Raw genomic sequence first — 27,405 nt, 5'->3', positions numbered from 1 at the left:
CACTCCTAAGATGCACCAAAGGAAAGCTGAGGTCAATAGTAAAGGTCACTTGCAAAGCTCACACTTATTTCTTGCATCCTGTCTGCCACCTGGTCATTCAGTGCAGCTGAAGTTTCTTAATAGCCCTGCTACCTAGGCCCAGCCGAACGCCCGCCGTAACGAGTCTCCAAGACCCCTCATTTGTGTGCCACAGGCGCTGTAAGAACTTGCTGTTTGCAAAGCAAGTGACAGACCCAACATCGCATCATTTTGTTCTTCGGCTCCCACTTTAAAAGCAGTGCTGTTGGGGAGGATAAAAGCTTCGCTTAAGTCAAGAAACTAGTCTAACCTCATCATAGCAACAAGCGCCAGCCTACTACAGGAATCAAAAGCTTAACCTACGAGGTCAATGAGGCTGCAGACACTCATACAAGTGCCCTTAAATGCGGTTTATTTATATCTGGCATCTCATCTGAGAAGCTCCCTTCCTCTCGAGGATGAGTTGCCTTTGACAAGTCTTTTCTAATCGTCTTCCAAGCTCATAATCTAGTTTTGAAATACAGCCAAAGGTGTTGGTGAGGTCTGACACCTCAGTTGAGTTCCAAGAACACATCAGGTCTAGAAATTTTTCAGAACATACTTGATTTCAAACCTAGTTTAAGCCTATACAAATTCTGAAGCCTCGTACACACAAAATCCATGCTCCCCTCCATTTTGTTACCAGAAAGTACACATACAATAATGCAATTTCCTTTCTTGAAGGAAAATAACTGAAAGAAGAAACAAAAGATTTCTTCATTAAAGAGTTTTCCTCTTAAGCTTCACAGATGGATTTTCTGGGAAGTGACTCAGTATTTTCATATAAGCAACTGAACAGAGCATGAATTTGGTTTTGGTTATTGGCGAGTTCTCCTCCTTCCTCTTCCCCCAGCGGTGCAACTATGACGAAAGGTCAAGTGAATATGAAACTCCAGGCAACTCATTTTAAGCTTTAAAAGCAAGACACAGAAACCAGTTTTGCAAAACACCAAGTCTATATTTACATCCACATGTAATAATATACTCAACTAAAGTGAAATACATCATAAATTAAATGAGTAATGTGTGCCTATTGCTTGACGACTTCTGGTTTCAACAATTAAAATAAAACAAAATGGAATGAAATAAATACATAAACCAAAAAAATCAACAATTTGTACCTCTATATATGCACTGTTATTTCCAAAGAAACATACAAAACCAGTAGTATCCCAATAGTTAATACTGATGGGCAAAGTGTATTCTGAAGTACAGGGCTATGCTGCCATGAAATAGAGTCATGTTCATTTTTCCATTCCAACCCCAAGATACCTACCAAAAAAAAAAAAGCCTTGAGGGAAACTGTACCAGCATGAAGGGAGATTAAAAACAAACAAGTCTTAGGTCTGTCTGCTGAAACATTGTAAAAACCAGCCCCGTACATTTTAATCACAGAACCCTGTAAGGTACACAGATGACAGTTACAGCATGCATTCTATAAGACTCATTGAAAGATCACGCAAAAAAATAGATTAACCATTTTCCAAGTGAATTCATCTTCAAAAAATAGGCTATAAAAGTGCAAAACTAGGAAAACAAAAATCTAGATTATGTACATATGGCTCAGCTTATGAACAGGAAAGAAGGTAAATAGTGTACAATTTCCTGATACACAGCACTTCATTACATCGCCAGTTTACAGAGACATTAAAAATAGGTCCCATACACAGGAACTAAGACATACAACTGGAACATCTCAAGTTGCATAATGAAAAAACAAGAGTTTCTAGGTTTTTGCTATTTTACATTTGCTGTATGAGGGAAGAGAGCAAAATGAACAGTGCAAAATTTTTCATTTTTTGTTTTACTAAAAATACATGGAAGTCAAAGCCAGGTACAGAAGAAATTAACTCTTAACTACAGGCTTTATGAGAAGCAACTAGGAATGCAAGTCAAAATATGCAACAATTCTGCTTTACTGGCTGGTAACTGGCCATCTTCCCTTTACAAAAATTAAACTGCATGTGCATTAGAAAAAACTCTTGTTGTCTTCACAAAAAAATAAAAGGAGACATTCTCCCATTAACAGGTTATTTCTCACTTATTTTAAACACCCAGTAGATGCTAAAACTCGACATCAAGAAGCTTCCAAGCACAGTCAAGCAGGCTACACCATAGCCACATCCCTTTTGAAGTCTGTAGATCCCATATTCATATTGCAAGTCTGTTTGCTTGTGACTTTACAGTTTGGACAAAGGTGCAAAGTAGTTTTCCTCTAAATGTAATTGTATTGAGTTTAGTACAAAACTAAACATTTGCAACATTTAGATTAGTATCGTTTCTCATGCAAGTCCTAGGTATTTTCTGCTCTAAAAGTTTGTATGTTGGTAGAGATGTTCGTTTAAGAGGCTTCTCTGAAGAACAGCAACCAATGCCAAGAAAAGAATCCAACCGTATTTCAGGAACACCACACTGAAATCCAAATGTCAAGTATTGCCTCATCCTTGTGTTTAAAAATATGCTGGAAACAACCCCAGGGAAACAGATCCCTCCAACACATTATGGTCCTAACATACACAAGGCAGATCAGCATAATGTCAGCACCGTTGCTTTGATGTTCACAACATTTATAAACTGGACAGTTTCAGACAGTTTATTTGGAAGTTGTTTTAAAAAACTAACATAGTTCAACAGAAAAAACAGATGAGAAACTTTCACCTTTACAAAAAAGGAGCATTAAGCCAACAGGATTTCAACTTCAGTATTTACAGTTTACCTGAGGTGCAATGATTATATATTCTTTCCAAGAGAAACTCTTTCAGCAGCGCTCAAGTATGTAAAAATATAATTCCTACCTAATATATTTGGTCAATTAATTCTAATGAAAAATACTCAAAAGTCAATGTCAAGATATACATTCTCCACACACCTTCATAACCCAATTGTTTAGACTACTTTTTATGGCTATTTGGTACAAAATGTTAACAGAACCAGTATCATAAAACTGTAGTGTTTTTATATACAGTACAATCACAGCTTAGTTCAGTAGCTTTCACCATTCATTTTCTGTCAAGGGATGAACTGCAGGTATAACTCCATAGAACATGCACTTGTGTCCTCAGACCTAGGGGGGCAAAAAAAATAGTTTTGTGGTATACAACTATAAAACAGTACAACACATTTTTTTGTTGCAAGGAGTATCTTTAAAACATATAGGGAATTTCTTCCGCATCTTTGCATAAGTGTATTTAGAAACTGATACTGCCGTAAGAGGTCTGCATCTTCCATCTGCCAAATAAAAGCCAGCAATCAAGTCTACTTTTGAAGGTACTCAAGCCCCAAGTAGAAATACAGGCAGAAAATTGAGTTAGCTTAAGAAAGCAGAACTAGACAAAGATATGCTTAGTAGGGGAACAATAAAAGCAGTAAGATTAGAAGAATATCAAGAAATAAAGCAAAGTATTTTAAAAGCTGTCAACTAGATGTAAGATAGCTCTGCTCCCCAGATATGTAAAATCTTTCCATAAAATAGCGCATGCTGGCCCAGGTGCTATAGCATTCAAGAAGCATCTCCTTAAATGTGAATGAGGAAAATTATCTGTAGCTCTGGGTTTGAAAAAAGCATACAGACGTATTTATTTATATTCTTATAGAGTACTTATCTCCTTAGCAGTTAAGACTGTTGCAAGCACAATGGGGTTGTTAAGTTCTGAGATACAGCTACAGAACTGAAGAGATGAAGCAGGGGAATTCAGAACACCAGGCTAATTCTTTTCACTTGACCCATTTCCCTAAGAGGCTACACCCACCCCTTAGTCAAACAAAGGAAAAACTATTTGGAACAACCTCTCCAATACACAAAGATAAACTGTCAAGGAGCTATCACAAAACCCTTACTTCCCTATGAAATAATCCACCAGAAAGAGCCTTGTTGTTTGAGGCAATCCTCAGAAGTTGTAAAATGAGTAATGTCTACATTTTCAGGAAGGACTAACCAGCATAACCTCTCATAGGATTCACGAACTGTGATAACAGGCACTTCCTCCCATTTATAGTTCTCCACATGATGTTCCCCCACCCGCATGTACTGACTTAAGGGGAAAGCCCTTTCATTGAACACTTCCCCCAGTATTGTAACTAAATTAATGTATTTATCTATTGTTAGCCTTTCAATTTCTTTTAGAAAAGGTGCATCTATGTACTTTTTACACAAGCCATTAACCACTGTTCAAAATAACTAATGCTGCTACACCAGTATTCGGTTCATTTCCTAAGAGAAGGGGAGTTTGTGTTTTCAGCTGTTCTGGTTCAGACTTTCATAACCTCTCATCATGCTATGCAGCAACCTTTGATGTTATGAGTACATAATGCAACACTTAAGTAACAATTAGTTCAAAAGATTTGCTTACCGTTTGTTGAAGTAAATGATCAAGTCTTCTTGTCACTTGGTCGAAAGTGTGCATTACCAATGAAACTTTCATAACTTCGCTTTTGTAGCACGCTGCTAGATAAGTGTTGGTATGACACTGATCTCTTTCCTGACAAAAATAAATTTAGAGGAGTTAGAATTATTTCCTGCTAAGCAAATCGGACAGACATTCAATTGTGAGCAGGTCTACATCAGCATCCAGAGTCCCAGAATACCACAGATGCTACCACAAATCATCTCACGAGCAGGGCCCAAGACAAGATATCCCTCGTCCTATTAAAAGATTATAGGAAATTCAGTGTCCAGAACAAATACAAGAGGAATGGCAAATATTAATTTAACAACTTTGTTCCAAGCTGCATACACATGATGTCCATCTCTCCAGATTTTGCTCATTTGCAAGAAATATCTTTGCTTAACTCAGGCTTCGTGTTAAGAAGGTTTAAGTGCTGCAGTACATTCTATAGAGTGATGCCTACATGTCCAGTTTCCGTATATTTGAAAATTGAATTCTGAATATGAGTATCCAAGAGGAAAAACATGTATACTACATTATTGCCATCATAGATTATATGGCAATTGTGACACTTCAAAGAGTGTTAATATACGTTTACCTGAAGACCTTTGTTAAGCAATTTTCAGTCTAGTATACAGGTAATTTCATGTTTATCTGAGACCATTAATTCAGATTTATATATGTGAAATCAATGCCTGTTCCATATTAAGTCTTATTAGCTTAAGCAAGCAGTCAAAAACACTTCATAAAATTAAGGAAAAAAGTCGAGAATCATTACTCCCACAGGATACAAAAAGCCCAACTGCCATCCATATTCCATGAAAGCTTTAAATGCAGCATTGAAAAAACCTAGCAAGCTTTAATTAAATTAAAATGGCAAAGCTAAATTAATATTTCAACAGAATCCACAAAGCCATTGGAGTGTGTCATGAGCAATTGTCTTTAATTTGCAGCCTCTGCCAGATCAATCAGCCAACAGGTTATCCTTGATAGCATGTTGCCATTGCAAAGGCAACTAATTTGAAAATAACACAAACTGAGTGGTTTCAGAATGTTTCTGTCTCTTCAGGGCAACACAGAATGGCAGAGCTTACAAGCAATAACGGAAAGCATCATGCTTTAATCAAGTTTGCCAAGTGGAACATATTCTCATGACAACTTGATCCAGCATTTAACATGCGACATAACATGTTCATAGGACCTAAATAATGTTGCCACAAGGCACACAGGCCCTTAAAAAAGGTTTTGACATCATGTTTTAGAATATCACCAGAGTTCAATAGAAAGACTACAGAAACCTGCAGGTCTGCACCTGCAGTACTTTGCATATGTTATCTTGCAAAATACATCTCTGAAGTGTTGCAACTCTTAGGCAAACAGTTGTACTTCAGCTTTTTTTTAAAAAAAAAAAAAAAAAGCATTTGCAGAAACTTCCATCACCACTGTCCCTGCCCACATTAAAACTCCACTACTGAGAAGTTTGTCTGTCTGCTACCCTCCACCCTCTCAACCAACTACCAAGGTTTGCATTGGGTACTTCTGAGCAGAATGATTGGAAAACTAGGAAATGAGCCTTTTTAAGGCTTTTAGCCTACATTTTATTGCATGGGGCTTTTATTGAAGTTGCTAAGAAAAACCCACAGAGGGGGTCTTGTTTCACAAGTCTTTCCAATGTAGGTAACAGCCATAAAAAGTTGCTTTTCTTGCCCTGAGACAGCACTGTGTAACAAACAATGAAATCTTTATTTCCATGACAACAATACCGTCAAATTAGTTGCAGCCATAGTTTTGAGAGCTCTAAATAACAATAGACAGTAGAAAGTTCTTGACTACAGGCTACTGTCTCCAGGCTTGTACCAAAGAGGAGGAAGAAAAGCCTACCACAGATTTTTCTGGCAGACAGGTGGAGCTTTCAAAAGAAGAACAAGGTGGATTCCAGTGAAGTCATTGTTTAAAAATAGTATTGCATCAACTGCTACTTCAGTAGGCTTAACCTCACTAAGACTACTGGCAATATAAGAGAATTTCCCTAACCCCAACATACAGTAATGCTGGAAAGGAGCAAGACACTGCCCACCACTTAGTCCTTGGAGTACAGGCTACTCTTGTCTAGCTGGTTGAAGCTGCAAGAGACTTTAACTCTCCCCTTCCTGTTTTCATGAAAATTAACAGGGTTTTATACAACATCGAGAGCACTCCCTCAAAATCCTGAATGTTCTATCTGCTCAACAGACACCAATGTCATGAAGCAGAAGTCCTCTCGGTGTAAATTAACACAGTTTAGTCCTTAAGGACAGTGATGTTGTCCACCAAATGTTGAGATCATACATCAATCTCTTAGCTGTTATCAACCATTAGTTAAAAAAGTCTTGCAAAGCACTGTAAATTCCACAACTGCATGAATCATTTCTGTGCTCAGAAAAACACCTGCATGTATTTCATTCTCTCAGATCACTAGGAATCAGAAGACAGCAACATTTGTCCTTCTGCCTGTCCCTCTGCATTCTATGCATAACCTAGAGCCCATTTTACATTCCTCATAGCAATTCATGGTACACAGACAACACTCTTCATGAAACTGGGAATTAACTCCATTTCACAACCACTTCAGTGAGTCAACTGTGATGCTGGCTTTTCCTTTATCCACTTCCTACCCAGACTGGAAACAGAACTGTAACACTTTCCTTCATCCTTCCATAACCCTAGCAAGCGTGAGTATTTATGAAGCACACAACCCTAAAACAAGCAAACAAAAACCAGAACAGTTACAGAATACATTTTTTGCCACATAACTAAATGCAGATTTAGCATTTTGCTCTAACTTAAGGTTAACACACCCCTGCTTGTTATGAGCTCAGACTGCTTCAGAAGAATAATCTTACTACTTCCACAGAATGGGAGCATTCACAGAGTTTAAGAACTTAGCAGAGACTTTATGACTACAGAGCACACACACACTCTATTCATTTTTATAATAGGATCTTCATTTCAAAATTCAAAGTCCTATATTTATAGCTAGGTCTATACTGACCTCAGCTCAAAGACTAAATAACATCTACAAATAGTCAGAAACTGATTAAATACCACCTAGCACCTTTTAATCTTGGCCTCCTGCTAAGTTTTGAAAACGTTAATCAAGAACAAAACACAAAAAGCACATATTTCATAAAAGTACCAAATATTTCCAAATACATCACAAAACATATCTCTGCTAGCCCCAGAATTTCCCACAAAGCATTACTACTTTAGTGCAATGAGACACCATAATTAGAACAGAAAATATGTTGTCTTCATTTAACAAACTATTCTGTTCCTACTAAAAACTAAACATTATAAAACCCCATTGAACAACAGGAAGTGTAAGATTTAAATCAGTTTTATGATTTATAATACATCCTTGTCTGCAACTGAAGGGAACAATTGTCCATGACAGCTTTTTTTTTTTTTTTGTAAGGAGTTTTATTAATATTCCAAATGGTCCAAGACTTCTTGTATGTTAAGCAGAAAGGCTCATTCCATGCCACTCCTGGATTAGTTAGCATGTCTGGAGTGCTCTGATGAGCAAACAATACATGTTTGCTATCAGAGACCCATGGCAGCGGGGAGGAGGGAACTTGAGGAACTTTAAATCCCTCTTTAAAATTCAGACCTTCCACACCTAATTCCCCAAGCTAGGAGTTTGCTGAACCTGGATTTTAAATTTAAAATCCAAGCATTGACTGGACTTGGTGAAATGCTAAGTGCAGCTTAATTTTCTCTGTTTCAAGGTGGGTACACACTTATTTATCTTTCATTCACCTTCCTTTGTAATAGTGTAAGACATTTAACTAGGAAGGAGATACAGTACCTTCTACTGTAGAACTGGTTACTTGGCTGTTGCTAGATCCACAAGAACTGTAAAGTGATCCAGAGCTATACGGCTCGTAAGGTTTGAGAACAGTCAATACATTAGCAGAATCAACATCATCCGAATTCAGAAGCCCTTGTTTGGTTGGCAAAACAGAAGATGCAGGTTTGGTGCGAGAACATTCCTGAGGTAGCAGATTTGCATATCTGTTTGCAACACGAAATCTGCTCATTTCATATCTTCTGTAATTAGCCATTGGAGAGTCAATATGTTCAACAGCTAACAGATTAGGTTTCATTCTTTTAGAAGACGTTTCACCATAGTCTAGATTTACATTGCTCACAGATTTACTACAAAGATAGTCTCTTCCTCGATGACAAGACCAGGCAGATTCATTTAGGTGAGAGTCGAGAGCCCCATTCATACTGCTGCTTACTAGACCAGATTGAGACACTGGGACACTTAGAGCTTTTACTTTAGGTTCAGATCTTTTAACTCTGTCCAATACTGGAGAGATACTGGAACTGGAGTGCATTTCTTGCTGAGGTTGTCTACAGTTATTTGCCTGAGCTCCAACGTTACTTTGCTGTTTATGAAACTTGAGGTTACTCGGGGCTGTGCTGCTGGAGTCAGTCACTGAAAAGAGAGGGACCTTGTTCTGTGGAGGGTGACATTGTTTAGCTTTCCCTGTTTGCAACAGTTTTTGCTGTGTAGATGGGGAAGCCTTACTTTTATTAGAACTAAAAGACAGGGGAAGCACATCTTTACCAAGCAGAGCTGGAGGGCATCCAGTGCGTCTGGCTTTAGCTAGAGCCTTGCTTCTATAGGCATTTTTGTTAACGGTGTCAGGATTGTATTTGTGCATCAGCCTCTGGTGCATCATTAGGACTTCCGGGTAAAATGTTCTGTAAGTACAAAATGGACAGGTGCTGGGTGCTAGGAGGCCTCTAGTTGAAACCACTGAACATTCTTGTGAAGTCCCAATAGATAAGTTCAAGGGCTTTTCTTGAGAGTCCACCACAGGTTTGTGTTTGTAGTTTTCAGTGCACTCTCGCACATCATTCACATTTTTTCCATCCTTTAAAGCACAAACATACTGGACGTCATCTCCCTCTGATGCCACAGAAGCCTCTCTCTCTCTTTTATGAGGAACATTGGGCTGAGCTTCCTTTGTTTCCTTCTCAGCCTTTAATTTTTCCAGGTAAGGAGAGGACACATTCTCGTGTATTTTGTTTGAATTGTTACAAACAGAACCTTTGTTCAACTCCCTAGAATTATTTTTCATTTTTAAAAGGACTGTGCTGCCTATTGCATTGTTCAAGGACAGAACTTCCTTTTGCTGCTTGGGAGGTGGGCAGCCCACAGCATCTTTGGCACAATCAAAAAGCCTCTTCGAATTTTTGGTTTCTTGAGCACCATCAGCAGCCAGCAAGAGCTCCGTCTCCTGACTCTGTAATGAAACTTTGCTGTCACTTTTCACGTCTGCTGCACTATCAGCTTGCTTGTCCTTGTGATGCCTCTCTAAATGATACCTCAGTGAAGTTTTCTGTGCTGCTGCATACTCACAGAATTCACATTTGTACGGTTTTTCACCTGAAACACAGTTTTATCAGTAAATAAGTTTGATACAGTTTGATTTGAAGTCTTGAATACAATTAAAGACAAGGGAATAACGTAGACTGCAAAAAAGTAAAATATATTTTTCTTTTGTCTTCCACATACTCCTAATTCTCAAACTCATCTAAATCATTTAAACAACTACATCTTACTGCTTTTACTAACTACAGTGACATCTTCTGGCTACGATGAAGATATTTTCCACACGTTGGCTATGTATGGAGATGGTAGCTGACAATATGTTTGGCAGAGATAAGCACAAAGTATAGCTGTGGGTCAACTCCAACAATTTGTAGCCCTTGATCATACCACAAGTACGCTATTCAACAACACAAATGTTACAGTTCATCTATAAATAGAGCTGTTTCAAAAGAAACAGGGACATACATTAACAGAAGTAGAAAGAGTTTGCCTGGCTGTGGAAAACAAAAAGCTGAACTCAAAAATAGACACAGCTTTTTCCCAGGTAGCAGCAACTGTCAGACAATCAACTTAGTACTTAGGAAACAGGCTTTTTAAAAAAAAAAAAAAAAACACCACCAATTTTTTGCTAGAATTATTGTTTTAAAATATACTGTATTCTTAAGAGTACTTGATGTAATTAGCCCTATTCAAAAATATTTACACTTCTGTAAATATGTAAATAAATAATTCCTTCTAAGAAATTTCAATTGGAATTTTTTTTTTTGCATTGGAGAAAACTTTGTTCTTAATATCAATAGTTTTGAAGGCAAATTCTGCTTTTTCTTAAGCAAAACCAAACATTCCATCCAACTGGATTCAACAGAATTCCTTCCCCTCCCACAAAGGTGAAGCCCATTTACCTGTATGAGTTCTGAGATGAATATTGAGGTAATAATTTGAGCGAAAATACTTTCCACAATAGCTGCATTCTCTGGAGGCTCCAAGGTTTTTAACTTTTGCTCTTTCCAAACCATCTTCATTTTTATCTTTGGGAGAAAATATAGCTATATTATGAAGAGCAAATGCAAATTTGGAGTCTCATTTAAAACTGTAAGTAACTATCTTAACTGTCTCTAAAGAAAAACACAGAATGACGAACTGTTGTCAACTCCTGCAGTCTACTTTTGTTCTGTACTCCTGCACACTTAGCAATCAAAGAGCAAAAGAGTTAAAAAGGTTTCTGCCTGTGCCAAGTAACACTGTGGTTAGTGACGGTAACGAAGAAGCCCCAGAGAACAAACAAGACGCAAAACTAGGCCTCAAAAGAAGTAAAGGAAAATTATCTTTACTGACCTACAGCAACTTAATGGAGAGTGGCCCATCTCGAAAATTCATACAGGTTATAAACTGTATTCTTTTATAAATGGAGTGCTTGAATTACTAAGTGTGAGGGTGATGATTCAGACTGTAAACCTGCTCTGCACACCATGGCAAAACACACGAAGGTGTTTTGGGAAAGGAAGGTGGGGAGGAAGCTGGATTTTCTTATTCATTGTAATATTATTATTTCTGCGCTGATCAACAGAGAGTTGTGCCTGTATAACAACATCCTTAGATTTAATGAGTAAAGCTTTGACAAATACAGGAATAGGAAAGTGACAGGGGTTGCTATACTGCGAAATATGTATTCAAGGAACAAATTCACATATGAAAAACTTGTTCCGCTCAAGTGTAAGCAGCAGTAGTCACCACTGGAGGGCGGCAAGTACAGCATAATGTCTTCACAAGAAAGGGGAGAAAGCTTACACACAATACAGCATTCAAATGAACATGATTTCTTTGGCAGGCTGAATTGAAAAAACATCAGGACAACTTCAGTAAAATAACCAAGTCAAAGCTAACTAGAAAGCTACAGTGGGAAGAGAAGGAAGGAGACTTTTTGCTTGACTAAGATGTTAGATACGTAATAGATAGCTTAAAACAGTTCTCTGAAGTTCCTACATGTTGAAAGCTTCTATACTGAAAACACTAAGTACGGCTAAACTATGGCTAAGACAAGCCATAACTGTTTTAAACAAACAGATAACATCTCACTAAGCATGACTCAGCATCTCCCAATGAAAGCTGTTGTAGTTTAGGATAAGACACTGAGAAACAAAACAAGCAAGTTAACATTAGGTAATAATTCCATTCCTTTGTTACTGGAGGCAAAATAAAGGGCTGCACATTACCAGAAATGGAAGTGTCAGCCATGTGTGCCAGGACATTCTGTACGTCGTGTCTTTTCTTGAGATTATGCAAGTGTTTGTTCTTTAAATGCAGACTCAAAGCATGTCACACAAGAGTGCTAGATTAGCTAGAAGACTTCTCACTATTTTTGTCCTCAGACATGCAATCTTTTTCAGTTAAGGAATTGTTCAGTATCATTTGTTTTTCTAAGACACAGTGAGATACAGGATTAATCCCAAGTAACATACAGATTGAGCCCATCTACTCCATCAAAGAGAACTGTTAGCAACCCTTCAAGGAAGAGGATTTAAATACGTACCTCTCTTACACACACGATGTCCACATATTAATAGCCTACATGAATGTCCTTATGCAATTAATTTAAAATTGCTGGTTCTGACATTCAGGCTTTCAAGTTACATACTGTTCCAAAGAAACATGCAACCTGCACTTTGATGGAAAAAGTTTGGATTTATTCCCTACTTCTCAGGATCTTAACAACTGCTCATATTGAGCACTGGACATTTTCTGCCCTTTCTTACAAGATGCAGGGGAAAAAAAGTGAAACTACTATGATTGCTTCAGAAATACTATTTGTAAGAACACATGCAGGACAAGGAGGGATAAGCAACACTCAAAAGCATCCAGTAAAACTAAAAAACTTGCTATTGAGAGGGGAGGGAGGGTGTGTGTCTAAGTAAACAGGGACTGATTGTTATTAAAAGTATTTCAATGATTCCAGTAACCCAAATCATAACTGCAAGAAGGCCCAAGACAACTTCAAAGACCTCAAAATGGCGGTGTCAGAGCTTTTCTTTCCCCCTTTTTTCCTCTTTTCCCCTTCCCCCACCGTAACATTTCATATCTCTGGCCACATTTTGAGAAGATAACTGAGGAAGGCAAGCTGCATTCTTTGGCTCTAAAGAGTTCCTAAACACTACAGTAACAGCTATTTCAAACTTACGTGCTCAAAATGCTACTCACCTAAATTAAGTGTTTCCGGAAGCCCATCTTCAGATCCATCTTCAGAGCCTCCTTCTGTTCGTTCTCCTGCTCCATTTTCATCCAGACTCGCAATTATATCACCACAGCATGTCCTCGAAGCAGCTGAAGTCTCTCCATCAGTCCGCCTGTCTCTCTTATGTACTCTGGAATGAAGGACTAGCTGGTGGTACGTTCTGAAGGCTTTACCACACTCTGAACAGTGTGTTGGTTTCTCTTTGTTCTGGGACAATTTAGAATCCATCTCCATAGAAGGCACTTCACCACCGGCATGTTTCAATTTGTCTTGGGATAAGTTACCATTACCATTCCCTGTATAACTGCTGTTTTTATTTACTTTTGACTTCCCTGTAGTTTCAGACTGGCTACCTTTATTTGCATTCCAAATTTCACCGAGCTCTTCTTTATCAGAAGATGAATCATCATTATCTGTACTTCCTTCTTGCCCTGGTTCTTTATTTTGGCCATGACCAACTGCAACTTTACCTTTGGTAGCCAGCTGCCATGCTTGGTATGTGTTGAAAGGATCTAGTTCAGCTATCCATTTCACAGGTTTCTGTGATTTGTCATTTTCTGCAACCAAGTTTGGTCTTAAGTTCAAGAATCGCAAAAATTCCTCTCTTTGAGACATTTCTTCTGTATTAGGTTCACCAGTCACTTGGGGGCTTTCACCATTGGGTACTGATTCTTTGGTGTGCACTTTACTGTGCTCAATTAGAGTCTCTTTATTGAGAAATAGGAAACCACAAACCATACAAATTTTGTAAGGTGATGTTACATTTTCAGTTACATGCTCCTGCACCACCTCATTTATTGTTATGGGGCTTTCAGAACCTTGCTGGTGCTTGTTTCTAGAACCAGGCTTTCCAGTATGCGTTCTCATGTGATTTTTGAGGAACCACGGCTCCTTAAATCTTCTTCCACATACATTACACCAATACGTGAAAGAATCTTTATGCTTTTTCATGTGTGCCTCGACATCAAAAGCCTCATCAAATGTTTGTCCACAAACTTCACAACTAAGTTCTTCACTGTCCTTTTCATTGTTTGGTGAAGGCAAATTTGTTCTTACTTGACATTTATCTAGAGGACTAAGATACTCTGCTTCAACACGCAGAACAGCTGGTTCACAAAGAGTGGGCCTATGCTGAGTTAAAACATGCTTACCAAGTTCTTCAGGATGTTTAAAAGTCTCATCACAAAACATGCAGTCCAGAGGCATGCATCCCTCAGCTTGCATGAGAAACTTTTCTTGCAAGCTTTTGTAAGAAATTGTGTTTGTTCCTTTTATTGTCATTGAGGCATCGTTATTCTCCATCTGTGCACCAACAGTACTGGCTATTCCATCCGGTCCATCCATGTATGCCAAGAGAGGCTGAGTTGGCATGTTTCCTACGTTCTGTTCCCTATTACGTGTTTTAATGTAAGGTTTCAGTTCTTTGGGGATGCTCACTGATCACAATAAGGACACTTGTAAAGTTCTCCAACATGTGCTTACAAGTCTGCTAAGCTAAAAGACCTCTGCCAGGAAAAAGATTTTTTCCACAAGCAAAAAATTATTTCTTTTCCGCTTTTATCTGTGTTCACACATCACTGGAAGTATATCCATCGGTTCTCTCAGTGATGGGATGAAGTTTTTTCAAACTATTTCTTCTGATTTTTCAAGTCAGTAGAAACAGTCAGTTGCACTTAGTTTCTTTGTACAAACACTTCAAATAGTTGCATTAGGAAAAATACACTCAAGGACAAGTTCAGTGCCACAAAGAACTCCAGCACCTGGAGAAGAGAGAAAACAGTCAGTTAGACTTTTCAAAAGAAAGGGAAGGTATTGTCTCCCAAATAATGAAAACATTGGGCCTATAGAACTATTGAATGCTCTTGAACACAGAAGGCATACTTTTAATAAATAGTCAACGAGGGACAGGCTAGAAGACACTGGTCACTTTTCTACCCACCATAGTTGAAATAGTATGGTCTTGAACATACCTGTATTCTATTAGCTGGGCTTCTGTATTAAAGATTGCTATATAAAGGCAATACTTTGACTATTAGCTATTCTAAACCTACTCTTACCCAGTTACGTAAAGCTGCTGAAACCATATTTCAATACATAAATTACTGAATTCATAACAAGTAAATGCAGCAAGCCGAAGTAACCTTTCCTCGACCCTGTGAAACCAGTGTTCAGAGGCACAGTAAAGCTTTACTTGTTTGTTCTTTGAAGGCTGTTGAGCAAAATACTTCCCCCCCCCCCCCCCCCAAGACTAGACAGCTTGGAATCAGCTTTCATAGTTCTGGTACACAGTAAGCGTCAGTACAAATCTTTGAATTAAGTACTCAAAGCTTTTACTGTCATCCATAGATTTACAGTCTCTGAGACAATTTTGGGGTGGCACAATTAGATCATCTCAAAGTTTGAAATAAACTAATCATAGTGTTTCTTGAACTGGAGTTTAGTATTTAAATCATCTGGGAGGTGAACTTAAAAAGGAAACACTTCTAATTTCAAATCGCATGCCACAAAAAAAAAAGTCTTCTATTTATTATACTCAAAAGGGAAGGTTTAAGACTCCACAAGATTAAAAAGGGTTATAGTATAGTTAATCATAACTCCAATTTAAATCTCTAAGTCTCTAAGAGTTATAATGTCTGCTAGCAGCAATTAATGGCCACCACTCTTTGGGCTGTCAAATTCTAGCATTGTGGAGTTCAGGACTCTGCTTGATCAGATTTTTGGATAAAGGAAGAGTCTACCAAACTAATACAAGACCATATAAATTGAAGAGGAATCATTCCGAGATGAGGCACATTTCCAAACACATGAATATCCAATGAAAAGAATATATTCAAAGTTTGACTCAAACCTCAAACTTTTGCAAATTATTTCATAAAAGACAGCTGGCCAGTGATTCACGTAACTTGAATTAACATGCCTCAAAACACAATATGCTCTATAGCTCTTATAGCAGAAGACAGAATGGGCAAAGCAGGGGTTTAAAATTCATCTCAACTTCCTCCTCTGCCTTGCTTTTATTAGGAGAAAAAAAAAAAAAGGAGACATTTTGTTCCATTTCAGCCAAAGAAAGGGTAACAATTCAAACACAATCCTGTAATAATAGTTCAGGCTACAGAGATTCCCATGACAAGCAGTTGTAGCCAGTAAAGATATAGCTAGCTATGCAGCTGAGGTTACTTTCTCCAGCCTTTTCTGATCAGCAGTGCTGGTCAAACAGAAAAAGGTGGTCTTAAGCCATTAAATCTTAAACCACTTCACTAGAAACCAGCCACCAGAACTTGAACTGTTTACACAGTTCAGTGGCCCAAACATGTTAGATATGCTCCAGATAACGCTCCTGCTGGCAGAACCAGTATGTCTAACAGCCATGGGAGGTTAATGGGACAGGAACTTTAACCAGCTGCAGTGAAAAGGCAACTATCTCTATCTATAGACCCAAGGTTTGATATGATGCCTTCAACTACATTGGATACCTTTACCTACCACAGAACAAGCCACGCCCAGGCAAGATAACCACCTGGGAAAGGAAACATGACAACATATTGCTAGGAATAATAGATCCAACATCTCAAACACTTTATCCACTCACTGCACTACAGCCTTGCCCCGAGAATACTCTGGTTTTAATTTGAAAAGTTAACAGCTGCTTTTCCATCATCATGCAGGTGACGAGATCCTGAAGCCTAATGAAGATGGGTTTAAAAAAAAAAAAAAAAAAAAAAAAAACCACAATCTTCCATTTTTCCCCCCCCCCCCATCTCCAGAGCTTAGTGTCTTCTTGTCCAGTCCTCTAATCCAGGTCTAGAGAATGATCAAGACTAACAAGAAGCTTCTAGCTTTTTTAAACTCAAGTTGTTTCAGGACTGGGCCAAAGACTCATCATAGGCTAAGCTAAACACAAAATGGAGGCGGGATCTTGGGTGGTAGGGTAGGGAGTGTAGAGGGAACAGGCCACTGGCTGACAGGTCGATAGCAAGAAAACACGGATTTTCTGCCGCCAAAGTCTATTTTCTAACCACACCCTTTACCCCCATTTTCAGTTTTATCACTGCCATGATTAACACTTCCTCTCTGTATAATGACTCCAAAATCTTTTGTAATAGACAGGTTCAGTCTATGGTGTGACACTTCTGAATCACTTCTACAGCTGCCTTTGCTTTTGCCTTTCTTCCTTCCCTATTCAGTTTTGACTTTCTGGCTTTCACTCACCCCCTACAGGCAGGTGAAGAAGCTGTAACAAAAGTTTGAAGTCAAAGTATTCAAAAAGCTTTCCCTTTTGTAAAACATAAGGAAAAACATAACAAAGGGTGCTGGTTAGCATGTTTTACTTCACGTTTCAACTTGCCATTTTGTTCTATTTCTACAGCAGTTTTAAGAGGTATTTTTTACACAACAGGGTAACATGCTGTGGCAAAACTCGTGTGCATAAATGGTGACTATCTGCCTGAAAAAAATTTATTCGCAAACCAAAAATGAATAGCAACTTTGGAAGGCTCCCGAAGACCAACAGCAAATATCCAGGCGAGATAAACTGAACAAACTTAAGAGTTTAATGCATTTATATTCAGAGCCACACATAAGTGCTCTGCAGTAATAGGTATAAGAATCATCCTACAAAAAGGCCAGAGGCATTTCTGAGGTATGAAGTCAGAGCCAAACACCAGAGTGTCTAAAGTCCCACGTAGTGAATCGCTGAGATTTGTCATCAACTATTTCCTTGCTGGTGTCTACAAACACAGAAAGAGCTGATCACACTTTATTATGCTTCCCACTTTGTGGCATTACAACATATACACAATACAGCAATGAGAATTAAGTCACTGTAGAGAGAAGACACATGAAAACCAGCAGAAATCCACACTCAATCCCCTATCCCCCACAGCATTCTGGGATAAGATATGGGTGGAAGAGACACCCTTGTAACAGGGACCACCACACCTGGTTCTACTCAAACCTAACGTAGGATAATACAAGCATTTTGTAAAAACCACATGCTTAAAGATTTATTAGAATTTAAGGGACGGGCACAGATCAAGTCTAGGGAAGGCCCTAGGTTGGTCACTGATGTGTGAAAAATCCACCTCAATCAATCAATAACATTTTCTCTGGTAAACCCTTTGAAAATGGGTCTGTTTCAATCTCATCTCATTCAAATGTATCAAAGCAGACATTACTCAGCTGTCTAAAAAAATCTAAACCTGTCCTCACAACTGCCTATGTAAATACAGAACATTAACACCCAGATTGTGAAAGGAGTTCTATTAAGGAGTTTGGATCCAAATTTGACTAGGTATCAATAGGTTTGAACAAGCCCTTTGGAGATTCCTTCCACGGCTCTTCAAAGCACTTTACACACCTCCACCAACCTGTGTTAGCTGCTGAATGCTTTTCAAACTTTCACTGTTTTTAATAGGAGGCTCTAAACACTTTTGAAGAACTCATCCTCTAGGCACCATTGCAAAGCAAGATATTCCTGCTTTAGGAATCTGAAATGCCTGTTTGCAGTTCAGGCAACTATTGTTCGTGGATATACCATCATATACGGGACATAGTACCTATAGACTGAAAAAAATGCAGGTAGCATTTCTGAAGAAAACTGCAGATTCATCTAGACAAAATTGTATTGAATCAGAGAAGAAAAAAGATAATACTACTAGAGTCAGAAGGTGAACTACAAAGCTCTAGTCTTATTTTCATATCTGGTGATTACACACTTCACTGATTAGATATATGGATTTTACAAGTAGGCACAATTTTATGTTCTCACTGTTTAGACAAGCTAACACATGCTAAAACTACAAACCAAATATCTACATCAGGATTTTATCCATTATTAACAAAACCTTTCCTCCTAGTGAAGATATAATATTATGCCTTGGATTTGAGGACCAAAAATGCTGATTAATTACATTCCTGTTATTACAAACCCTGTAGGCAGCAGCAAAACTGTCAAGAGTTGCCTTAATTCTGTACTGTTGCTTCCTTGGGAATGTGGACAACCCGCAGTTTTGACAAGCACTGTAACTATTTGTGGCCGAAGGTCCATAGATTAGCTCAACAAAAAAATAAAGTACCTGGGGTTTCTTCTGCTGTCTTCCACTTTCAGAAGACAAAAGAACAGACACACCAGTATCAGAGATACTGAGTAAAGGAACAGAACAAAACAGGAAATCCTTCCTTCCAATAGCTGAAAAGAGATAAATTTGCTACAGATTAACTCAAGTTTGAAAATAAAGAATTACTATCCCTCCTCACAATAAACTGAGTCAAGAAATCTTGACTTCTGACTCCCCTATGCATTTGTAAATGTTAACGTGCATCTCGCACCAGAGTCCAGGGCCCACACGTTCCAGTGGTTGCTGCAACAGCCTTGAGGTGAATGAGCAGGTCAGGAGGAACTTGCCTTGCTCAGCACACCTGCCCATTTCCTAGAAGTGGCAAATTCTTCTCAACTGCCGAATGCCATCTATTGTACTTTAGTCTTCCAACAGTCCAGAGCCTGAACACTTAGTAAACTTCAGTTCACAACTGAGTCATAACTGGCTATACGGCCTTTAGTCAAATATTTCAACAGCTTTGCAGCGATACCCATTATAAACAGCACAAAACATATGTAAATAAAGATCAAACTGGACAGATGAGAACATCTTGTTTTCATTGCACTTGCCACACAACCTAAGAACCACACCAAAATACTGCTGCATATAAATGGATTATTAAAACAGAGAATTTTTTAATTAAATGCCTGTGGAGAAGTTCAATTTATTTTTATTAAATTACACAACCAAAGACAACATATTACAGTCTCAAAGATTTCTTCGGGAAATGACCTATCAGTAGTAATTTTATTGCATTTCTACTTCCTGCATTTCAAAATTTCCACGAATATGTAATAAAAACTCAAGACACACCTTTCAGAGAATAGCAAAGTCTAACCATTGAATTTCCCATTTTAAATGCTACAAAGCACTGGGAATAAAAGTTGCATAGCTACTATCAGGAAAAAACTATACCTTGCTAATTCTGTGCTAGCAAAACTATTGTTAAACTGTAAAAAGCAAGCTGGAACAATTACAGAAGTTAACCTAGCTGCTGCAACACTTTCTTAAAAACAGAAGTGAGAAAACTAGAAGAGTTACAACTAAGTAAATAATACTTAGTTACTTTTCTGGATACTAGAAGGGTATGTACTCAGACATAACTACCTCAACAAACTGTTAGCAGATCCTTAAATTCAAGGCAGGTAGCAAAGCCATCGCTGTTTAACAGATGACCAAAGCGTCTTCCACTGTCCTACTAAGGTTTCACAAGGTTTCAAATCCTCCACAACCCAGTGCCAGCAAAGAACAAGAAACCTATGGTCAAAAACCCACCAGAGCACCAGCTGCTGCATATTAACTACCTTAATTATTACTGTGTCTACTTGACTTGAGAACCTTTCCCAATTCCACTTTAAAAGAAAAAAATAACAGTTTTCCTCATGTTTCAAGAAGTTTCACAATATTAAGAGTCATTTTATGCGAAACATTCTTTTCTCTCGGTACATTTATACGTCAGAACAGTTTGCTGCTCTTTGTCATTGCTAATGACATATTTTATACTACTGATTGCTTATTGGAAACAAGTTATTTAAACACCTTTTTCATTACAATCTACAAGTTTTGCTTTTTCACAACAGTTGTTCCAGTTCTATCTAATGAACATAAATAAAATGAACCAGTTAACATCACTTTTTCCTCATTGAGACCACAAATAAAAACTACCTTATGGATATTATCTATTTTGCCTGGGCATATCTATATTCAAGTATAATGTTGACCATAGGCAAAGTAGCTCATGCATAACTAAATACAAACTTCAAATTCTCAAATAAAATCCTGAGCCGAGGCTGAATTTAGCTTCTTTAGAGCATTTTTTTCTATATATACATCTATATCATTGCATAAAGTTAAGCCAGTTGCACCACACCTAGTACACACACAGGATATTAAGCAAAAATACCGTCCCCAAGTAGTTGCTAACAATATTCCAGAGCTCCAAACTCTCGAAATAGTACCTATGGTGGGTGTAGCATTTGGAGAACCCACCAGTGTACCATTGTACAAGCAGTACTGGCGTGCTGTTGCCTTCACAGGCTCCTTCCTACCTTCAGTCAGAAAGTGAAGCAAGGTGATGTTGTGAGGTTCTGATTTACCAATTGCTCCAAAACATTAGTCAGATTTCCAAACATCCACAGTATGAAATTTCAAGTTTGTCTCTACAGGTGTTAGGGTTTTTATGGCAACCACATAACTTCCTCTCTCTATTTAAGAAGAAACACATACATCTCACTCTTTGCGCAATAAGGTGTTTTCCTGTATTAGATAGAAATGTCTTTCCTACCCCAACTTGAGGGAAGGAGAGGCCCTAAATCCAGGGAAGACAACACTATTTGCTGCAGAGGCTGTGACCTTATTTCTGAAAGAGTACAACTGCCCATATCTGCCTATGACTTAAGTTAAAACACTGGAAAGCTATAAAAGTCAGCACAGATAAAACATTATTTTGCAGAACAGCAGAAAAGTCAGCTTTTCTTCATAACACTACGTGAAGTCAACAACTTACTCTTCATTACTGTGTGTTCTATTGCTTTCTAGGGAAGGGAAGAGCTACTCCCTTCTATCTTTTAACAGTAAATCATTTTAACACAACTTCCCAGCGTATTTCTTTGTTAATGGAGGAGCACAAGAGTACACCTAACATTGTTTCTCATCCACACGTTTTTATACAAAGCTTTCAAGTACAAAAATGTTTTTAAATAAAGTTTGTTAACAGTTCAGTCTGATAAAGAAGAGCACGAGTACCTTTAAAGGAAATGGAGATTTAGGGGGAGGAAGGGGAGGAAGAGAGTTGTTTGTTTCAGTTGCAGGAAAGATCAAAACGAAGACGTTAAGGTTGAAAAGAGAACATAAAAGATGACCCCAAATTGGAATTTCCACTCCCTAAATCTGCAAACTTAAGTCCCCTTGTTAGTCTTCATCCTTCAGGCTCAAAGTTTTCAAAGTTACCCTAAACTTAAAACTTTTAGAGGGGTTTTCACAGCTTATCTTTCTACCCTCTCTAAGAGAGAGGCTACTCTGCTTTCCTCAGTCACAGTCCCTTCTAACAACATGACAGAGCTTTCCAATGCAATGATTCTAAGACAATTCATAAGAAGAAACAGAGACACATACACCAGAATGCAAGAACGTTATTACCCAGGCATTTCTCCACAAACACTTTAGAAAGATTTTGTATTGAAAGCTCATCTGTAGTCAGATAAGACAGACACACTTTTAAGTCCTTTTCCCCCTGAAGTCTAGCAAACAGGATTTTAATCACCAGTGGAAAATAACTAGTAGTTAATAATGAACAATATTAGGAAAACTCCCTCCCCCCATTTCAGACATCTATACTAATAGAAACAAAGGATATCCTTTCTCTAAAAAACCTTTTCCTGTGGAGTCCCTTTTTCTTTAAGGCTATATGTCTAACAGTGTTCTGGCAGAGGATGGATGAGCTGAATGTGTCTCCTCAGTGAACTGAATGCCTCTTCTATCAAAAGATGTAATTATTCCTTTTAAAGCAGAGAACATATAAGCTTGCATCATTTTGCACATGTTTTTCCTCCACTGAGCAAGAGCAAATATAAAAGAGACTAATTCTTGGCATTAAAGGAGGAAGTGCTACAAATAAGTATTGACTTTTAAAGTTCAGAAGGACTGCTCTAACAGCCAGATTTTTTCCCCTCAGATTAAGAGAGAATTTCTCAGGAACCACAGAACCAAAGCGTACCTTAGACAATATGAAGTGCCCAATACCTGCAGTAGAAAGAAAGGTTGAAAGACACAAGAGTGATCCTATTTTAAGTAAGTCTGGGACACATTTTACCACTGCTATAAGATGATGCAACTTCATTAAATCAAGAAGTTACATGCACTTAAACTGGCAATGACCCCTTACCTTACAAAACAGTTTATTGTTCTCTCCACAGCAGGTAAAAACTCTCTTGGTGGAGCGAGTGATACATTTTTATTGTTGAGTCAGTCTCACCTTACACAGACTGCCTTATAGGTTTAGTCTCAGTTTTCGTTCGAAAGAAGATATTTTCAGAGACCTTAAAAGCTAATCTGACTTTTTTACTTCTTGGCAGAAGGATGTTAGGCCTCTGCAGCGGCCACAACTACAAAGAAGTGGTAAATTTGGAGTTTACCAAATTAGACTTAATTCCTTATTAGTCAAGAGCCAGAAGATCCTCTGTAGCAATTATAGACAAGTTGCATCCCTTTGGGCAGCATAGGTGAAATAACAGAAAAATATATTCTTTTAATATTCCTGAATTTAAGACAAGTAGTCACTTCCAAAGAGTTCACTTTGTTAAGGTCAATAATCTTCCCTAGTGCTCTCACCTGATTTCAACTCTGAATCTAACTCTTGCTCAACACAGCTCAAACCCTGTACCTTGGAAGAAAAAGCAGCAAGTTCTTATCCCTCCCCTCTGCAAAGCACAGACTTCGAAGCTGTCACTTTCAAACATATCCACAATCATGTATTTGCAAAAATCAGTCTTGAAAGATGGAGAAAGGTACATGGTCCAAAGGAAAGACATTTACTTCTACTTAAGTCATCCCCTGGACTAGCATCTGAAGATACTAAAATAGAAAAGTGCTAGAAATAGATGCTTCAAATCGCTGCCTCCTTTCTTCCATGCAGCTAGGACATCTTCCAGAGACCCACATAGACTGAACCTTTTCATTTGCCTAGCATTACATTATCTCACACTAGTGGACAGCGGGATGTGTGTAATGATGTAGTCCAACATACTGGGCTTCAGAGTGCCAAACTGTCCTAGAAAGAGTAGTTAGCATCCAAAAGAAACTGACCTTTCAAACAGGCAGTTGTTTCACATACAAATTTTACTACCATAAGAAAAAAAGATTAGAAACAAATACTAAAGCTAAACAGAAACTGTGGCTTCTCCAGACCACCTTCACATCCATTTTCCTTTCAACATACTAAACATCATAGTCTTTGGAGTACATCTAATTTGCTCCTTCCTACCTGCGTACCAGAAGAAAGAAAGGCTGACATAACCCCAAGGATTTCACCCAACCAGTTCTCAGCTATCATTAGAGTGAAGCACAATGCAAGGGCCTTTAATTTCCCTTATGTAGTTTATGTCAGAGTAAACTGCACTCACTTTATTACACTGAAAAATGCAAGTGTACCCATTGCGCATAAACAAACTCAGACTTTGATACTTTTAGTTACATAAAATCTTTAGCACATAGAAAATCACTATCCAGTCAATTATTCACTTACACTTGGATGGGTTTCTGCTCAAATCTTTAAGTCACACTGATCTACATAGATTTTCCTGCATATTCTAACCACATTTCCTCTTGTACTTTGTTTTGAAATTCTCAAGGCAGTCTGATAACCAATTCCATCTTCTGCAAGGAACTCAAAGACATTATATTTTGAAACAAGTATGTCACCTATGTTTTTCTGACTTGTAAACTCATTTTTTCACAGCACATACATTGTTTTACTTTGAAAGTCTGTTCTTATCATACCACTTAACTTGGTGCCCCCCTTAAAAAAAGTTAAGGAGGAAGAGCACTAGATTTATGATAAGCTATAAACTATGCTCTGACCAAAGTCATATGATTATAACAGAAGTTTTAATATTTTTTTCCCCATTGACATACACCCAGGCTTGGCATAAATAAGTTTTCATGAGCAACAAAACAAGATTATTTGGGAATTTCACTGAAAAAAAAAGGTGATTTCTAAAAGCAAATAGTTTTGAGAATAGCTTTCTGTTTGGAGGTGCACAAAACCCTAGGTAAGTTTAGGCTGGAAAAATGCATTTGGTTTTTTTAATCCTAAAATACAACACATTTTGAGAATCTTACACAGCGTGGTCATATCCTTTTCCTTACTTTTGTATTCAGTTGCAAATCTCTTGTGGTATGAGTCACATCTCTCTAAAAGCATGCATACAGTAGTCAGCAGAATCCCCTGATCGTATTAATGCACCAGAAAAACTTTTTTGTTACTAAAGTCACCTTAAAAAAGGGGGTCAAGAGTCATCAGAAATGACCCAAAGTCCATTAAAAGTAAACAGCAGTTTGAAATTAATGCAGTTATGAGATGTGGAAAGAGTATCTGATTGGAATGCTGATGTTCTAAATCAAGAGCCTCAAAAATAAGAGGGCTGAGCTGGCAAATGGCAGCCCTGCTGCAACTGAAATGCAGTGTCTTGCTATATTTAAAGACAATACCTCAACAGTTAAGTATTAGAACATTTTAAGTGAGATAAATAAGCATAAGACACAGGCAAATATCCTTGGTTATTTAATCATCCTGAAAGCAGTGTGGAAGTGTGAGGGCGAGTTCAAAGGTCAAACTCTTCTTTCAGCTTCTCGCAAAGAAAAGAAAGCTTAGCCCACTTTACCTTAGGGAAGGGGGGGCCTGTTCTTTCCATATGCCAGCGGTAGTTACAGCATTTCATAACACAGGAAAGAGGGAGTGTATTTACATATACAGTGTATGGAATCTTTTACTAGGACAATGAATTCCAAATCAAGAATCAGGTTAAAAAGAGCTGGGACAACAAAAAGTCCCAAAGAACAAAGGGAAGTTAAGATTTACTTAACATTTCCCCAGAGCTTCTCAATTACAAACTCTCAGATTTTTGTAACTAAAAGTTTATTGTAATCACCGTTTTGAAACTCTAAATGAAACCCACAGTTCCCTTTTAAAATTATTTCCCCCGATCACAGTAATTACTTAGCACTTTGTTCATCTAAAATATGATATTAATCTATCAGAGTTCTAAATGAAAATATAGTAGTAAGAAGATACAGACTGAAGATTAGAAGTGTTCAAAAAGAAATTTTTTGAGTGTGATCTAATGAAAGGGGAAACCAAAATGAAGTAACCTTTTGTGTAAGACACTCTGATAAAAGGTGCTAAAGTTTATTATTTTCTTCTTTCTAGTTCCTACTCTAAATCTTGCTCTCCCCACCCCTACCAAAACAAAGCAAAAAACAACAAAAAAAACCCTTATTCTCTTAAAATGAAGAAAAAAAAAAAAAATCCACTAATCCAAAGCCTGGAAGCCATTCTCTAAAGACTACTTAATATGAAACTTTGTTTACAAGATACAAATATAGCCTTCTTACCACATTCAAAACCAGAAAACATCCACTTATTTAAAGAAATGTTTTTTCTATTTTGATCAACAAGGACATAGGTACTCATTTTAAATTTAAATCCGGCCCCAATAGTGCCATGTGAATGTTTTAAATTCATATATGATATGCCCTGTTTAAGAATGTTTAAACAAAGGAAGTAGGAAAAGCCTCAAAATACACAGCAAAACTTAATGGCTTCAATTTGAAAATACATACTGATTGCAGCATGGCAAAATTATTCTCTTATGCTTACAGCCAGTCTTCAGAAAGAATAAGTGCAGCCAGTGTAGTAATTTGTCCCACTGGAAATTCTGTATAAAACATCTACCTAAAATAAACAAGGCTTCACAGCAAGAATCGTCAGTTGCCATTAAGGACACACCTTAAAGTTCTTACCACACAGTAACTAAACAAGTACAAACTAGTGGTGACTGCTTGCTACTTTTGTCTGAAAAGTTAATGAGATCAATTCACTCCTCAGTATCAGATCTTAAAGACAATTTTCTTAAAAATGCAAGACACAAACAACCCCAAAACGCGGAATATCCAGGATTCGAGTCTCTGATGTTTTATCAGAATGCCTAAGGTTCTTGTAAACACGAATATAAATATTAACATTTAAACCTGACACCACATAATATTAAAAGGTAAAATGCTTAACTGCTAAGAATACTAGTGCTCTGGTACTGGAAGGCAGCTGTTGTTCCCCTGCCTTTTCTTTTGTTGTGCTTAATCTCATGTCAAGTCATTCAACCAACTCCAAAGCGATGAAGACATAATTGAACAACCTTAACTAAAAACTGATCTACTGTTCCTAAATAGCTATATATACCGTTTAACGATTCAAAAAGGCTAACATACGAAAAAGAATCTATAGAATTTAAATCAGCAACTCTGGTGCATGCAGAAGAGTCGCTTGGCTGTAGGCCAAGCCAATCAATAATCACTGTAATAACCATGTTTCTAAAGTTATTTGTTTTTCATATTCATCATCCTAAAAACTCAAAGACAAAACTTGAAAATGCATCCTGCTTTCAAGAACGAGCTGCGAGATACAAAATCCAAATATTTTGCACAGAACTACAATATTGCTCATTAAAAAAAATATGTTACAGAAGGATTAGTGAT

General features: G+C 37.7%; 1 protein-coding gene across 2 annotated transcripts in view; it reads right to left on the bottom strand.

The window, feature by feature from the left end:
• Window positions 1–1,003: 1,003 nt before the first annotated feature.
• The window catches only part of ZNF217 (zinc finger protein 217), a 28,169-nt gene continuing 1,767 nt past the window's right edge, over window positions 1,004–27,405 (bottom strand). The window contains exons 1-5 of one of the 2 annotated variants that reach the window (XM_035900869.1): window positions 13,024–14,489; window positions 10,731–10,856; window positions 8,290–9,882; window positions 4,407–4,535; window positions 1,004–3,121 (exon numbers count right to left, since the gene is read on the bottom strand). In XM_035900869.1, coding sequence (XP_035756762.1) covers window positions 4,426–4,535; window positions 8,290–9,882; window positions 10,731–10,856; window positions 13,024–14,428 — 3,234 coding nt within the window. In that variant the 5' untranslated portion in view covers window positions 14,429–14,489 and the 3' untranslated portion in view covers window positions 1,004–3,121; window positions 4,407–4,425. Of the gene's footprint in view, window positions 3,122–4,406; window positions 4,536–8,289; window positions 9,883–10,730; window positions 10,857–13,023; window positions 14,818–27,405 lie in introns of those variants that run through there. The other variant, XM_035900868.1, reaches the window with a different exon arrangement.

Source organism: Egretta garzetta, unplaced genomic scaffold, assembly GCF_000687185.1.
Source record: "Egretta garzetta isolate BGI_Z169 unplaced genomic scaffold, ASM68718v1 scaffold188, whole genome shotgun sequence".
In the NCBI taxonomy this organism is placed as follows: Eukaryota; Metazoa; Chordata; class Aves; order Pelecaniformes; family Ardeidae; genus Egretta; species Egretta garzetta.
Note: the sequence above shows the minus strand (reverse complement) of the source record. Positions and strands in the feature narration are given on the sequence as shown.